Source organism: Phyllostomus discolor, chromosome 8 (assembly GCF_004126475.2).
Source record: "Phyllostomus discolor isolate MPI-MPIP mPhyDis1 chromosome 8, mPhyDis1.pri.v3, whole genome shotgun sequence".
Classification (NCBI taxonomy): Eukaryota; Metazoa; Chordata; class Mammalia; order Chiroptera; family Phyllostomidae; genus Phyllostomus; species Phyllostomus discolor.
Window position 1 is genome coordinate 65,155,574 of NC_040910.2, and position 16,534 is coordinate 65,172,107.

Consider the following 16,534-nt stretch of genomic DNA (forward strand, 5'->3'; position numbering starts at 1 on the left):
GGATGCCGATGTGGCCCAGAACCCACACTTTGAAAACCATACTTCTCAATCTTGGCCACATGTTAGAATCACTTACAGAGCTTTTTATGGCATTGTTAAAATTCTTCACAGCTTTGTTGAAATATAACTGACACATAACATTGTGTAAGTTTAAGGGGCACAGCATGTTGATTGGGTGCAAGTATGAACTGGAAAATGGTGGCTCCATAGCACCAGCCCATCATATAATAGCCATTTCTTTTTTTCTGGTAAGAACCACAAAGATTCTTCTCTTCCAAGCATTCAAATACATGATACAGAATTGTTAGCTATAATCACCATGCTACACATTATATCCCCAAACTTGTTCATCTTGTGACTAAAAATCTATACCTTTGGCCAGTATCTCCCCACTCCCCCACCTCAAACTCCCCAGCTCCTGGCAACTACCACTCTATTTTGTTTTTTAGAGTTTAGTCCACATATAAGAGGGATCATCCAGTATTTGTCTTCCTCTGTCTGACATTTCACTTAGCATGATGCCCTCCAGGTTCATGCTTGGGGAGCTATCTAAATCTACCAATGTTGGGGCCTTACCCCCTAGAGAGTCTAGTGTAACTGGTCTGAGGTGTGTTAGGGTTTCAGCATTTTTTAAGCCTCTCTGAACCATTTGCATATTTGCCCAAGCTTGAGAACTACTCTTCTAAACAGTGCTATCAAGTTGAGAAGTCAGTTTTAGGTTTGTTTTATTACCATTCTGTAGAAGCAGCATCAAATTGACAGGGAGCACTGTCGAGTCAGCACCCAAGACCCACCTGTACTCACCTAGTGGCATATTCCTGGGTCAGGAGGAAGTCTCTTTATAATGCTGGCTTTTGAAAACCAGGGGTTAACGAAGACCTGTTTCCAATCTGACCTCCACTTCTGTAGACCGTTTTTTTCATGGCCTTCCCAAAATGCCAGGCTGATTTCCAACTTGGTCTCTGCCCAAGACATTTTCTTTGTGGGATCACAATTTTCCAAAATATGAGAAAACGCAGTGCTACCAGAGACAATGCTCACGTTCTAGGTATTGTTGGACACACCACACAGCATCAGGCAAGCCATTCCTTCTTCAGTTATCTTTCTTCCTTCATGGCAAGATGGAAATCTCTGGTAAGTGCTGGACCTTTAGCAGCAGTGACCTTTGCCAGGCACAGTGGGTGAGCCTGAGGCTAACAGGGCTTAAGATATATGTACTTAGAAATTTATTGCACTGTTTTGATTTCATTGCATTTTTTTAATGATCCCCTCCTCTATATGACCAGGCTTTTCTCCTGAGATTATAATTGTTTCCTTTTTTAAATGAAGTTTAAGTTATGCAAAATGAATTAAGTCCTAGAGACCTACTGTACACCATGGTGCCTCTAGTTAATGATAATACATTGTATACTTAAAAATTTCTAAGATGGCAAACCTTATGTTAAGTGTTCTTATTGCAAAAACAAGATTGCAGGAAGAAGCTTCTGGGGGTGATGGATATGATATGGTGTTGATGACAGTGCTAGTTTCATGGATGTATACCTATCTCCAAACTTATCGAGTTATATACATTAAATATATGCATTTTTGTTTGCCAATCACACCTCAATAAAGTGTTTATTTTTAAAGTCAGAACTCTTTAGTTTGAGCATTAATTTATTAACTTGGTGCCAGCTACTTTCAAAATTCAACCAGACGTATACCAAAATAAAATAAATCTCAACTGAAAAATTTTTAAGTTAAGTAAAATGTTTAAAATAGTAAATAATAATCACACAAGGGTGTGCTAACTCAAAAGAAAACAGAGCATCATTTGAAACAGGCTGGAGATCCCGAAATGCCCTGATATAAGAACCTCCAAATAACTGACATGAGACTCCTGTGCAAATGTGAGAGAAGAAGGCTACCATTGCCCAAATCACCCAGCCATCAGTGCTCTGCTTACATCACACCTGTCACGACACATGCCCTGCCCCGGTCAGAACCTGAGCAGTGCACAGTGGCACACCGCTCTTGGAATCATGGAATGCTCAGCCCTTCTATGGAAGCTACGTCCCTACAAGGGGCAGAGCCTCTGCCCACCATTTCCTTCAATCATTTATAAGAATTTACCCCAAATGTTTGTGATTAGCTGGGATTTTGGATTGGACCCTTTACAATGTGAAAGATTGACCTGCACACATGATGTCTTTGTGTGTCATGTGTATGGTGTGTGTATGCACGTGACTACTTATTGAATAAACTATCACTTTCTTGTTGGTCTGTGACATAAAAGAAAATATAGGAGTGGCCACAAGTTGGTAAAATATATTTTATTTGTTCATACAAAGAAATAGTATCAATTACCAGAATTTCATTTCTCTAGAAACATCTTTCTCTGTGTAAAATTAGTGTTATACATAGGACAAAATACTTGATTTAATTTTTGTACATACTGGCTATTCTAATATCCAGGTTATAGAAGACACACTGCTTGAATTTGCACAGTATTTCAGATTACAAGGCTGAATGAAACTCAGTCATAAATTAATGTTACAAAAGTGAGAAAAATCTAACCACACTTTTAAGTTTTATTGACCATCCATCTTGATAAAGTGAAAAGAAAAATGACATTGACCTCTGTCAGCATTTTAGAAACATATGAAATGGAACTTCCCATTTTCCTTTCCTATGAAAATATCCTGGCAGGATCTGAAATGGTTTCTCAAAAGGTCTAAAATGTATCTGTCATTCAAAATGACTTCCAAAGAGAATCTCATGAGAAGACAATTTCTCCTCCTCCTTCATCCAATTAAATCACTACCCCTACATACCTTTGCAGGCACCAACTACCAAGTTAACAGACCACTATACAAACACCTCAAAGAACATGGAGTATAGAGAAACAATAAACTACTCCAAATTTTTTGTTAATGTTTTTGTTTTTAACAAGAAAGGAAATAAAGCTGAAATAAAGAATTCCAATGACTACTGGAGTTTTTCCTGTGAACTGGAAGGAAGACACATGCTAGCACAAATTGCCAAAATGTGAAACAGTGTCTGCCTCCCAGCAGCTGAAAGCGAAGCTGGTGGCTTGCACATTGCTAGAACAGGATGGAACCCAAGGCTGAATGTGATGTGTTGCCTAACTTCTCCAGGAGGAAGACATACAGGCCCAGGGCCTGTGATAATTGCCATGTGATGGGGTATAACCCTGGGGCAGATGCTGTGTCTGGATCAGTCGGGAACTGTAAGCTAGCAGACCCCTGTGGAGAGAGGCACAGGAAGCTTGACATATTTGTTTTACATGGAAAACTTGCTTTAGGCCTTCAGTGCTTATTTTCAACATCTGTTTGGTTTCAATGATTTGACCCAAAATAGAATCTTGACCCACTTCAGTGTTTATGACTAAATGATCCTCCTTCTATCTGAAAATTTCCTGTTTCAGTTTTAAGGCAGAGAACAACTTAATCAAAAATTGTCCAGCTTGGAAAGAGGGCAGGGACTTGAATGAGAAGGAATAGCTCATGCTTGCTTTCCAACTGCTTTGTTGCAAACCTTCCTCTGAACTTTTCTGCAATTCTACACCATGATCTGATCAGATCATAAGGGTGGCCAGAAAGCAGACAGGACAGAATTAGGTGGAAGGTGTAAATACTGACTTATACTTTATGCTGTCACTGAAAAGGTGTTGTCGGTTTTTTTTTTTTCAAATGAGCCTATTAATTGAAAAGATGCACAACCAATTAGCACCCTACATGGATATCTCTGATACCCAAGCAGCAAGAGGGCAGAACCATACTACATTGTGGCAGGACCCCAAGTGCAGGTTCTACACTTCTTGGTAGGGGCAGTAACAAGCTAGGAAATGAAGAGAACATCTCTGGAATGCACAGAGCCCATGGGCTCCTCCACCTACACAGAACATACAGGTTGATAGTTTAGCTGTTGAGTATGACCTAGTGAGATCTGAGCTGGAACTTGTAGGCAAATACAAAGCAGATCATGCACAAGACATCACTCCAAGACCAGTGACATCTCTGATCAGTTTCTAAAGATGAATTACTTTGTCTCTTCATATAAGTTTTCTTAGGCTATTGGGCAAGTTATTCCTTATGACATAAAAAAGTATCCTTTGTAAACATCACAACTTAACCATTATGACAATATGTATATTTTCCCACACATACCTCAAAGAATGTATAACTGAAATAATGATTCTTTTATGGTAGAAGCATTCTGGTTTAGAAAATTGAGGATAAAGTGAGGATGTCATTATGTGATATTGCTATGTGGTTACCCAATTGCCATTGGCTAGTTGTCATGAAAGACCCCCAACTGCTCTCTCAAGAGAGAGGCATGGGGGGGAGCATTCTGCATCAGCAGCAACAATTCTAGCAACCCTTCTGCCAAGACCTGGCTAAGACAAGCAGCCACTGAGCAGGTGTCTGGCTCACGTGCTCACAGGCAACATGGGGCCAGCTTTCCCAGCCTGTCCTTACAAGAGCTGCTCCTGGATCTCACTGTTTGGCTGCTTGCTAAACAGACCATATTGTCCATCTGTGGTGGGCCAGGAGCTCCAAGGAGAGGAATTCCAGACATCGAGCAGGGGGCCAAGGATTCCCTTCCTCTGCCAGGCCACCTGTCCTTCTGAGGGTCCTTCTCTTTTCTTCCATTGAGGCTGTCAGCCTACTGGGATATGCCCTACATAGCTGGCTGTGCCTAACAGCACCTTAGCAGACGCTGATGGCATGGGACGTACCTGAGCCCTTTGGGTCTCGGGCACCCTTGGTTTGTGCCTATGGCTCTGCTGGCCTAGGGAATTCTTTGGTGTGTCAGATCAGAACTGAAGGATGAAGCACAGTGTGCTCTCATGCAAATTAGAAGAGACTGTATTTATTTCTAAAGCAGCACCCAAGCATCTCACACACATGACTGGGAAAGAAGAGGCTAACATTTGCATACACATCAAGCTGGTTAATGAACCAGGGACTAGGGCGAAAGAGGATGCAGGGCCATCTTTCAAACTCAAGATCTGAAGTAAAAAGACCCTGGCATGGAGACTCGGAGAGGATGTGGGAGGCCCTGCCGAGGTGGTGCTTCCCCCAGGTGCTGAGCAGACAGGGAACACCTAGCAGGTGGTCTGGGATCCACATCTTCAGAGATGGCATCACGTGGATGAGGAAGCTGCTACCTGAGGTCTCACTGTCTGAGTGCAGCGCCGCTGGGGCAGCCAGCGCTCCGATGAGGTACACAGGTGGGACAAGAAATGGAAGCTGGAATGGGAGACCCAATATGCACAGTGTTGGCAAGTGAATTCAGACAGCGATCGAAGGCTGCATACCCGTAACAACAAAAATCTCAAGTTGTGCTTTTCTTCTTCTTAAATATAATGGGTAGGGAGGGAAATGGAAGCACCATCAGTTGTGAGGAAAAGAACAAACTATTAGAGTTAAACACTTTGGAATGTTAACAGATTACAAAGCTAACTCTCTAAAGTGTGTGGCTAGGCAGCTTAGTGAATTAATTGCTTATGAATTAAAAATAAATTATTATAAAATATATTTCTGTACATTTTACATACATATATTTTCTCTCAATATATAAGCCACGTGGTAGGCGGCACAGTCCGGGTGCCTTCAATCCCAGCCAAAATCTTGCCCAGTCATCTGGTAGAACTTGAGGTTGAAAGGCCGGTAGAAGTCGCGCAGTCTCTGCACCACCTCGCGGTCGATCTCAGGGTGGGTCCTGCCCTTCGTCTTGCCCAGGCAGTGAGGTTTGCTGCTGCCCTCAGCCTTCTTCAGGCAGGGGAAGCCCTTGGTCTTGTTGAAGTAGAAGTGCTTGTCAGTGATGATCCTCTTAAGGCCCAGGAAGTCCTGCACGCGGCCCAGCTCGCCAGCGGGGTCGCTGATGAGCCGCTCTCCGCTCACGAAGAGCATCTGGCCGATGGGGAAGTGGTGCAGCCAGTGCTCCAGGTGCTTGGCATAGATGCCAATCTGGATGGCGCTCCACGACGTGTCAATGAGGCCTGTGGTTCTGTTTTTGAATGTCAAGCTCTCGAAGGTGGGGATGTCAGGCCGCTTGGAGAGCGTCTGGGTGTAGTCCGAGATGGCTCTGGTCACCGGGTCCCGCACCACCACGATGAGCTTGGTGTCCTTGGACATGGCCGAAATGCGTGCGGGGGCCTCCCGGGTGACAAAGTAACTGGGCGTCTTCTCCATGGTGATCTGTCCATCCAGGGTTCGGGGCATCAGGTCCCTGAGGAAAGAAAACAGACCAAAGGCAGGTCAGAAGGTGAAGTCTCTTTGGCCACATGTCAACAGTTCTAATCCCCACTCCCTCCTCATTGGGAACAGTTATAGAAATAGGAAAGAAAATTCAAGGAGAATTTTTGAGGTGAGAGGTACATTAATTACATTAATGTGCCATCTGAAGTTTGGAGGCCGGACACTAACTACCTGGAATGTAAAGGCACCTTTCTACAAGGTAAAGAGTAGGATACGGGTTTCTCTGTAATCCTTTCATGTGGCCTCTCCCTGATTTTTCAGGGTTCCCTGCTTCTACAAGGTCCCAAACATCTGATGTCAGAACCAAAGGTCTCTGGGTGTGTGCCTTTCCTAAGTAACAGCACCTGAGGCCCCGGAGTTCTCTGCCCACTGCCCTCACTAGCCTGCCTTTAGGTGTTCACCAAGCCTGAGCAACTGTGCTATGGACACCTATCCCCCTGGGCCAGCCAGGCTGTTCTGGCTTCATTACAGTGACCACTGACACAATGCCTTTCCTCTGAAATGTGTATCTGAAGGCAAAAAAAGCACACAGCAGCCAAAATACTGGCTGGAATCAGAGGAAGCCTTAACTGATACAAATGCACCAAGAAGAAATTCCCCGACACAACTCTAGAAGCTTCCAAAAATACTGTAGATGCCATTAAAAACAAACAAACAAACAAAACTTGTGTGATGTCTATTGAAATGTTAATTTAAGCAAAAGTATATAGACAAAATTGTTACAACCTACAATGCATACAGGCCATTACAACTGGACCAAAATGCAGTTTTGTGGTGGCAATTAGCACAAAAATATTAAGACTCAGTGGTGTGAGATTGTGCCTTATTTGCCCTCTGAGCCTCAGCATCCTAATATGTGAAATGGGAATTATTCCACCTACTTTATTCAGTTGTTATGAGGTTTATAAAATCAAAGCAGTTTGGCTTAACAGTTAAGGAATATGGACTTGGCAGTCAGGCTGCCTGGGTTCAAATCCCAGCTCTGCCACTTATAAGCTGTGTTACTTTGAGCAACTTACTCAACCTTTCTGGGCTTCTTTCTCTCATCTGTAAAAATGAAGATGCTAATACATACCTCATGTGAATTTGATGAGAATTAAAAAAAAATTAATTATCATAACATACTTTGAACATGCCTGACATAGTCATTATTATAATGTTCGATACAGTTTATAGCACATAGGAGGAGCAAAGTTGAGCATGTGTGTGAACAGCCTCATGTATACACCCAGAGGAGATGTGTTAACTATTAGACACTCAGTTTTAGTCACAAATGTACAATTTTTCATGAGCTATGGGATAGAGATTTCTGAATGATTCCTACCTGGGGCCAGGAATTTAAAAAGAAAGAAAGAGAGAGGGAGAGAAAGGAAAAAAGAGAGAGGGGAAGGGAGGAAGAAAGGCAGGCAATTTCCACATCATTGTTAGCAAATATTTACTTTTCAGCAGGATATTCTAAACTTTCAGCTCCTAGCCCTTCCTACTCTACCAAGACTCAACTCCTGCATTAAGCACATTTATGGAAATAATGCTATAAACGCACTTGACACCCACCAGCTAGAGCCACCCCCTCGACAGCCATCCCCTCCACGTCCCTGGCTTTAGCTTAAGCTGGATTGACCCACTTTGCCCATTAACCACTTAGATTAGCCCAGCAGTGTCATCAGGCTAATGTGATGGATTAAAGAGAGTCCTGACTCTCAACTTATTTTGCATTTCACTCAAGCAGGTCGATTCAGATGGAGTCCCAGTTTTTTTTTCCTTGTGTTAAGCCATCTGCAACTAGACAGTCTACAAGAGTTTAATATTCAGAATGAAAGTGCTACCACCACAAGTGAAGGAAACCCAACGCCCAAAGCAGTTCAAAACCATTGCTGAGGGGGGGGTTTGGGTGTGTCCTCAGAGAGTCCATCTGACCCAGCATCCCCATTGATTAAGGAGCATGGGCCTGCATAGGTCACAGGTCACTTAACCTGTCCAAGCCTCAGTTTCTTCCTTGGCACCATGAGAAAAATGACAGTGACCACTATTTAGGGTCTCCAAGGGGACTATGAACCTAGCCTTGGTACCAAGCCTGGTAGCTGGCTAGCTGGTGCTAGAAAACGTTCTCAGGGATCTTCTGTTGACAGGATCTTGGCAAGTAGTAAGGGAGAAAGATTTGTGCAGGGTGGTCATGCGCCCCCCTCCCCCATCACCACCCAAACCCTTCTGCCTTCCAGCAGGCAGTCAAGCACAGGAAATCTGCCCACAGTTCAGAGAATCTTTGTGGATGAGGAAGCTTTGCCTTCAGACTGGAGGCTAGGGACCCCATCCGGTGTCCATCTTACCTGTGGGGCAAAGCGGGAGGGCTCAGCTCCTGTGAGAGGCCAAGACACAAAGGACACTGGGCGCTGCCCTCAGCCTGCCTGTGTCTCAAAACCTTTGCTGCCTGCCTTTCCCCACTAAGGAAAAGCCTGGTGGGCCGTGAACAGAACAGCTAAATGGGCCATTGTGAATAAGACACCACATCAAAGGATGGGTAAAATGGACACTGGAGGGGGTCCCTAGCCTCCAGTCTGAAAGCAAAGCTTCCTCATCCACAAAGACTCTATGAGCTGTGGGCAGATTTCCTGTGTTTGACTGCCTGCTGGGCACCTAACCCCTTCTGGGCACAAGCTCCAGGGGACCCTTCCCCCAGGACAGTCTGGTGTGCACCCATACCAAGCACTCAGAGGCCTCAGGCCTTTCCTTCATTATTACACTGACAGTCAGGGAAGTTCTGCTGGGACACTGGGGCTTCTCAGCCCTCGTCCACTGCAGGCCCCGTGGCCACTGTCCCCTCAGTGTGCCTGGGGGCAGTGGATGAGGGGGCTGGTGGGCGAGAGCCACCACTGGGTTTTGCATTCTTTTGTCAATGCCTTCTGAGCCCTCTCTGCAGGCTTCCTGGGGCACCTCGGTGGCATGTGAAGTGGAACAGAATGTCACCCTAAAATATGTCTCTTTGGCATAAGGATTATTTTAGGTTGATTATGTTTAAGAAAGAGCAGACATAGGAAAAGCTCTGAAAACCCAAGTAAAAGTCATCATTTTGTAAGAGACATTTACATTCCTAAGGGAAATCTCCATTTGTCAGGGCCTCCTCTCTGCACCAGGAAGAAGACACGGCTAAATCCTTCGCAGTCTCCGTGGGGAAGGCGTGGACTGAAATCTGCGTCGACCACCTCACCCTCGTTTATTATGTCTTTAGTGGTCACTTCCCACAGCTGGCCTCCCCCTACCCCAACATCTGTTGTTTTTCTTTAGCTGGAGATGGTATTTAACATGGAGGCTTGGGCCATTTGGGGGAGTTACTCAGTTTTCCTGGGTCTCTTCCTATACACAGGAGGTATACAAGTTATTCAACTTCTGTTCATAGTTTTTTAAAAAAACCAATCTGTCTTTTATTATATGGGGATCTCAGTCAAGAACCCAGGAGGGTAGTGGGAAAATTATTTTTCCTCCCCTACATGGGTACGAGGCTCAGATAAACCAGCATCTCCCCAGCACACCCTTGTGGGCAGCACAGGACAAACAGAGAAGTGTGTGGACAGCTCCTGGACTAGAACCTTCCAGACAGTCACAGGCAAGTCCCCTCTGTCCCTGTCAGCTGCTCTTTTCCCACCACCCTACCCCTACCCCTGGTCCTGAGCAACTCCTGTGGATTTGCTTCTGGAGTCCACTTCCTTTTTCTCCTCCCATTGCTGGCCACACTCTCCTGTCCTCATACTCAAAATCTCCCTGAGACAACAGTGACTCAGAGAAGAAAGTGTGAGGATGTGGCCGTGGGTGAGACCACTCAGGTGTGTCCTTGCATGCTCATCCCAGCTGTGGATCCAGCCTCAGGGGAGCCTCCTGAGTGATCGGCAGGGAGGCTGCAGGTTAACTGAGCTGCTCATTATGAAAGCCAATTTCTCAAACTGAGAGTCCTGGCTAATAATTACATAGTGCTGGAGCTCACAGAGGAACTTTCACTGCTTACCCATGAAGAAACTGAGGCTAAAGGAGAGAGTGACTCACTTAAAGGCAGTCACTGGCCTGCATGTCAAGAGCTGGGACCTAGACTCAGCTACGGGATGTGTCCCATTCCATTTGCCAAACCCTCTCCCCTCAGTCTCCTGTGTTTCTTCTTAATGTGATGAAGAATACACAACACCTGTCCTCTCTTTAAATAGATACCTTTATTTCTCTTGTTCATAGATACAGACCTTAATAATAGGTATTTCAGTGCTAGAATCAGAAGACTGCCATCATAGTTGTTCAAAAATGAGTCAGACTTCAGAACATGAGACTTCTTAGGTTCACACACTCCTGCGTTCCATGGAGCCCGGAATCTTAGTTGTCACTACAGCAGTCAGTCCTTCCTCCAGTGCCCCCTAACCCAGCCTCTGCCCCTCTTTACCAGGTGGCAGGAAGGGTCACCTCTTTGGCTGGCACATATGACCAATGGGTGCTTGCAAAACTAATGGGGCTAGACACTATCACTAGTGCAAGACTGAGGAAGATGCATGCTTGCCCCCATGAGAAGCATCCCCTGGGGCAAGCCTAGGAGATACTAACCAGCGCTACAGAGAGTGGAAAAGCTTCCACTTCTTCAGGGATACCTACAGGGCAAGACAGTTTTGTCTTCTCTCTTGGCCTGCGGATGATGAGCCCAGGGAACTTTCAGGAACACCAGATCTCAAAGAGCAGGCCCACAGAGCAGGAACCTGAAAACCAAGAGGGTTAGGAAGGAGTGTTTCCAGCCTTCAGTGGGTTTGAGGATATTCACGAGGAAGGGATGGGCCACCTCTGTGGTAGCAGGTCTTGCCCCTGGTTGCACATTAGAATCCCAGGGTGCTTTCAACTAAATGCCTGGACCTTGCCCCAGACCCACTGAGTCAGGCCCATGTGGGCAAGGCCCTGACACAGCTTCTGGCAGAGAATTCAGTGTGCAGACAGAGTCAGAAAGCATCACTCTGTGGTTGGTTTCTGTCATGCACTTCAGTCACTTATTCCACAGATACCCAGAGCCACCTAAGAGAAGTCATCATCGTGGTGGAAGAACTGAGAAAACAATATTGCAAATGAAACTAAAAGTTGTTCAGCTAATCCAAGACTCATTATTTGAGTCAAAGGACTAGAGTTAAGTCTAGAGAGTAAAGGTCATACTCTGTCAGGGGAAAGCAGTGCACATCCCAGAATGAGAGACAGGGATGCGCCAGTCGGGTAAAACTGCAGAGAACAAATAACACAACCAAAAAACCGAATGCAGTCAGGTTTAGTAAGAGAAGAAAAGGATGTCTGTTGCCCTTACGTGGGAGCACACACGCGCACACACACAGATAACTATCAAACATGAATCGAGCTACCAGCAAAACACAATGAGGCAAACGGAAAGAACTCGGAAGGATGATAAGGCCATCTTTACTTTCATGATAACGAGAAGCTCACAGATGCATCTAAGTCTTTCATCATCAACCGTTAGATAACATCAGCATAAACAGAGGAGAGAGATGCACAGGTAAGGAATAGTACTAGGGCTGGGTCAACTGATTTTTGTTTTTGCCAGGCTGTGTGGCTTAAAATCATTTTTTAAAAAGATCCAATGAAACTAAGGTGAGTTGATATCAAAAATGACCATTGGACCCTTTTCTCCTTTTCTAATTTTGGGGCAGGGTGGAGGAGAATGGCCAGGATTGGCCTCAAGGATTTGGAACTTCCAGCCTCAGTCCCAAGCTCACCTCTCCCCCTGTGCCTTTGCTAAACAGGAGAAGTGAGCTGAGAAGTGAGCCAATAACTGAAGAGTCAAACTTCTCACTGGGGTCTGGCTGTCCCAAGAGAAGCGCAGTTTACATTGAACCTCTCAAGTCTCCACATGGCCCTTATGTATGATCCTGGAAGCAGAATATTAAATAGAAACTTCAGGCCTAAGTGAGGAGGAGATTCTAATGAACCAGAGAAGATCTAAAAAGGCCTCTAATTCTGATGTTCTCCAGTACCTAATATTGCCCTAATTTTCTTTTTCTGTTTCTTTTTTTTTCCTTGGGTGACATGCCTGCTCCCATGGTCCAGCAACTGAACTTACTAATTTGAACTGGCAAATTATGCAACAGGAAAAAGGGCAGATGACTAGAATGGGTGTAGCCTAACTAACCACAGCCAAACAGATGCTGAGACAAGTATGCAAAACAGATGACGGAAGGGGATGAATTTCAGAGAGGAGACTGAGCTGCAGGCCACAGGGGAGGGTAGGCCCAACTCCCACTGTAACTGAGGAAGCCAGAAAGAGCTGGAGGAACATCGGGCTGCCCGTTTTCCCTCCCGCTTTGGAAGAATGATGTCCTCACTTGGTTGCAGAAATACCCTACATTTTCTGGACCACAAAGATTTTTTTTATTTAAAAAAAATTTACTTTTTGTGCTGGCTGGTGTAGCTCAGTGGATTGAGTGCCGGCCTGTGAACCAAAGGGATGCTGGTTGGATTCCCAATCAGGGCACACACCTGCGTTTCAGGCCCGATCCCCAGTGGGATGTGCTCAAGGGGCAACCACACATTGATGTTTCTCTCCCTTTCTTTCTCCTCCCATTCCCCTTTATTTATTCTCTAAGAATAAATAAATCAAATATTTTTAAAAACTAAAAATAAAAAACTACTTTTTAATCTATGATACTACTAGACAGTAAATATTCATTTTTGGTATCCAGTTCTATTAATTTTGACAAATGTATAGAGTTCCATCAGTCCAAAATCTCCCCCTTGTGCTATTCCAACAAAAATCTTAAAGCAAGCTATTTTCACAAGACAAATCCCCTTACAAATAGCCAGAGGCTGCCTAAATCTTTGTTTTGATACTGTTTTGAGGAAAATATTGATTGACATGAGATAAATGGTCAATAGTGACTTTTAAAAAAATGACATAGATTTATTTACTGTTTCTAAAGAAAAAAAAAACAAAGGCAAATTGCCTTCATGAAAGTCTCTGTGAGTCCTCCACTTCTAGTTCTGTTTCTAATTGGTGAGACTCCCTGTCCACATTCCATAGTCTGTAGGCCTCAGATTCCCGGCTTGTAGCTTAGCAGAGGAGGCTGCAATGTTCTGCCCATTCTGATAACCTGTCCAAGGGTGCAGACCAGGAACTGTAATGCCACATCACCTTCAGCTTGTCCACAGAGTCCAAACAAAAGTGCAACAAGGGAAAATCTCTACAAACAGCAAAATAAGAATTTCTAGAAGAGTTGCATCTCTCCTCCCCTCTCACAAAACCCAACAAAACCACCAAACCTGTTCCTGGCATTCACATTCCCAAATCTGTTTAGCAAATAAGGATGACTCCTCAAAAAAGGTAAACCAAGTAAAGTGCCTTTTTTAGGACCCCATAAACCCAATAAATCAAGTATAAGTGGCAAAATTCAAAAACACTGGAATCTCCAGGGAGTAGGAGAGAGAGGGAGTGGTGAGCAGGCAAAGTGCAGAGGATTTTAAAATAGTGGATAATGCCATTATTGTGTGTTCAAACCCCTACCATGGACAACACCAGGAGCAGACCCTAGCGTGGACTGTGGACTATGGGTGATAATGATGCAGCAACGCAGGCATTAGAACAAATGGACCGTTCTGATGCTGACGTGGGGGAGGCTGGCATGTGGAGGGACGGATGGCTCAGGGGGCACCTCCATACTCTGCTCAATTTTGCTGTGAACCTAAAACTACTCTAAAAAAATAAAGTCTTTTCCATGAGCTATGGTCTTCTCCTTGAAAAAGAATGGGGTCCCACCACGCTAAGGGCACCGTCCTCATCACCTGAACACCCACCTGCTTCTACCACTTTGGGCGCAGGTATCCTGGCATGCTGCTTCAGCCACCCGTGCTCCTTCACTCCCTAGCCACTCCAAGAGAAAGAAAACACTTCCCTCTGAGGTGAAGTGAGATTTGTATGCAAGGCAAGGGACAAAATTTCAAACATCCTGACTTGGAAAAAACAAAGCCTTATTTGATGAAAGGACTCCCCTTGGGTTACAGAGCATTCTGACTAGCTTCCTGGAAGGACTGGGGCCACCTGGACTCCTCCTTCAGCCTCCCTTCCTTGGCACAAAGGCCTCATGACCCTCCCTGCCAGGTCCCCGGAGGAGAAGTGCAGGACCAGGGAACCAGATGACAGAAGCCAGGCATTTATTTTAGCCTCACTCTTCCCAGTACAGGGAGCTCAAGGAAACCCACTTGGCTGGCTAACTTCTGTGGATGGAGAGGGGCCACACACAAAACCTGACAAGCCCAGGGGGCCTCTACATGGTGGCCTTACAAACTCAGAGACCTAAAGTAACCACACAGGATGGTCTGAAATGAAAACTACCTAAAAGAGAGTCATGGCGGGTAGTCATGTAGTAAGCCAGTATTCTCCACGACAAAGGTCCGTTTTTACCTTAACTGAGCCTGTCTGCTGCCTTTTTGCATCTACAATAACAGACCTTTGGAATGTCAGAATGATCCAATTTTTTTCCAGGGCCCTCAGGGCACAATCTTCCTCCAGACAGGAGACCATGGAGCGCCTCCTTATTATCTTGTTCCCCACATAACAGCTCTATGTGTGGGAAATGGTCATTGTTTACTATCCCATACCCACCAGTGTGAAAGGAGTATGTGCCTATCTGTTTTACTTTTTACCCAGTCTCAGATTTTCCCACTTTGCTTTCTCCCACCTCCCTGCTCTACCACCAGTGGACTTCATGCAACTGTCCTCAAGCCTCCCATGATTGTAATGCATAAAATGAACTGCAAAACTGCCATTCTCAGGAGCATTTTCTCAACTCGTTGGCAACTTTCCAGCAACTGTAGTCATTTTGGCTCAAATAAACTCACAAAAATTCTCTACAGGTTTGGATGTCTCTTTCATGGACACTTGAAAGGATGCAAAGGGCATCTGGTGGAGGGGGTGGGGAAAGACAGTGACGTGGAGCGGAAGTGACATGGGGGGGAGGTGATGCTCCCACTGTGGAACTCTGCCAGAGTTGTGAACTCTGCTGCTGCCAGAAAACCTTAGAGGTGCAAGGCATGGCAAGTTTGGGGGTGGGGGAGCATCTCCTCCAGGTTTCAGTGGGCACTTGCAACTGCAGCCCACAGTTAAAGCTTTTCAAAAATATTCAGGGGGAAGAGAAAGAGTGGCCACCACATTCACTTAAGTTCCAATCACAGGGTTTTCTGCTGTGACAGGTGTGGGCTGGCCTATCCTTATCCTCTGCAAAGGCCAGTTATCAATCCTAAATATCCACCCCAATAGGCACCCTAAAACTCCTCGGTTTCTTTCTACCTCATGACCTCATAAACGACAGTGGACTTCTGGAGTCAAAAAGACAAAAGCTACAGCCTGCACTCACTGCTTTCTTCTTCTATAAGGTGAGGCACGTGGGGATAAGAAAAACACTTTTTTTGGAAAACTTGACCGTAGACAATGAGAGGAGCCACAGCCTGCTCTGAGAGTTGTAACTTGAACTGTAAATTGTAACTCTGGGAAGTTTCTTCTTTAAAGCTGCTTTCTTCCCAGGGGAGACAGGAGGACGGTGGAGGAAAATGTGTATCAGCACAGCCCCTGCTTATCTGGAACCTCCTTCCTTTGGTAGGAAGACTTAAAGCCCACCAGTTCTGAGCTCCTCTTCAAAGGGCCACATCTCCACCAATAGTCATCTCTGTTCGGGGAGATGTTTGCATATCAAAGAACTCCTTTGGGAGGACTTAAAACAATTTAAAGTGAAATTGTAAATAATCTAGTTCTCAATGTCTCTTGGGTCTGGAAGCTGGGGCAGTGGGGCTACCGGAAGTGATGTCATTCATTACCACTTTACAGGGTCCCTCCATCCCCTTTTTAGGGTAATGGGTAGAAAAGAAGAAAAATATAACAAAGGATGAGTTCCCCCAGGCCTCCTCCTCTTCCAATCCTCCCTTCTTTCTCCAGTCCCAGCCCCCAACCTCCAGCACAAGGATTGGGCCTCCATTGTCCTAGAGTTTCAATACTGCTCAGAAAATGAAAAGCCTCTGAATGCCATAAGGGGGTGGGGCACAAAAGAGCATCTCGCTCCTCTGGGTCAACTCAAGATTCCTTTCATTTTGGCAGAATCCTCTGTTATAGACCCTGCTTCACAAAGGCCCGAGTTCCTGTTCCTGGAAGGGGCTAGGGGTTTGGGGGGATGGGATGGAGGGCGGGTTTCAATTAAAAGCTAATAGCCTTTTGTGTATGAGCTCTCTGGGGGCATTGCTCATGTTTATTGAACATCACTGTG

At 45.2% G+C, this 16,534-nt stretch overlaps 1 protein-coding gene across 1 annotated transcript in view; it reads right to left on the bottom strand.

The window, feature by feature from the left end:
- Positions 1 to 2,297: 2,297 nt before the first annotated feature.
- The window catches only part of HS3ST3B1 (heparan sulfate-glucosamine 3-sulfotransferase 3B1), a 41,032-nt gene continuing 26,795 nt past the window's right edge, over positions 2,298 to 16,534 (bottom strand). Inside the window, exon 2 of the mRNA XM_028534521.2 lies at positions 2,298 to 6,237. Coding sequence (XP_028390322.1) covers positions 5,619 to 6,237 — 619 coding nt within the window. The 3' untranslated portion in view covers positions 2,298 to 5,618. The remainder of the gene's footprint in view (positions 6,238 to 16,534) is intronic.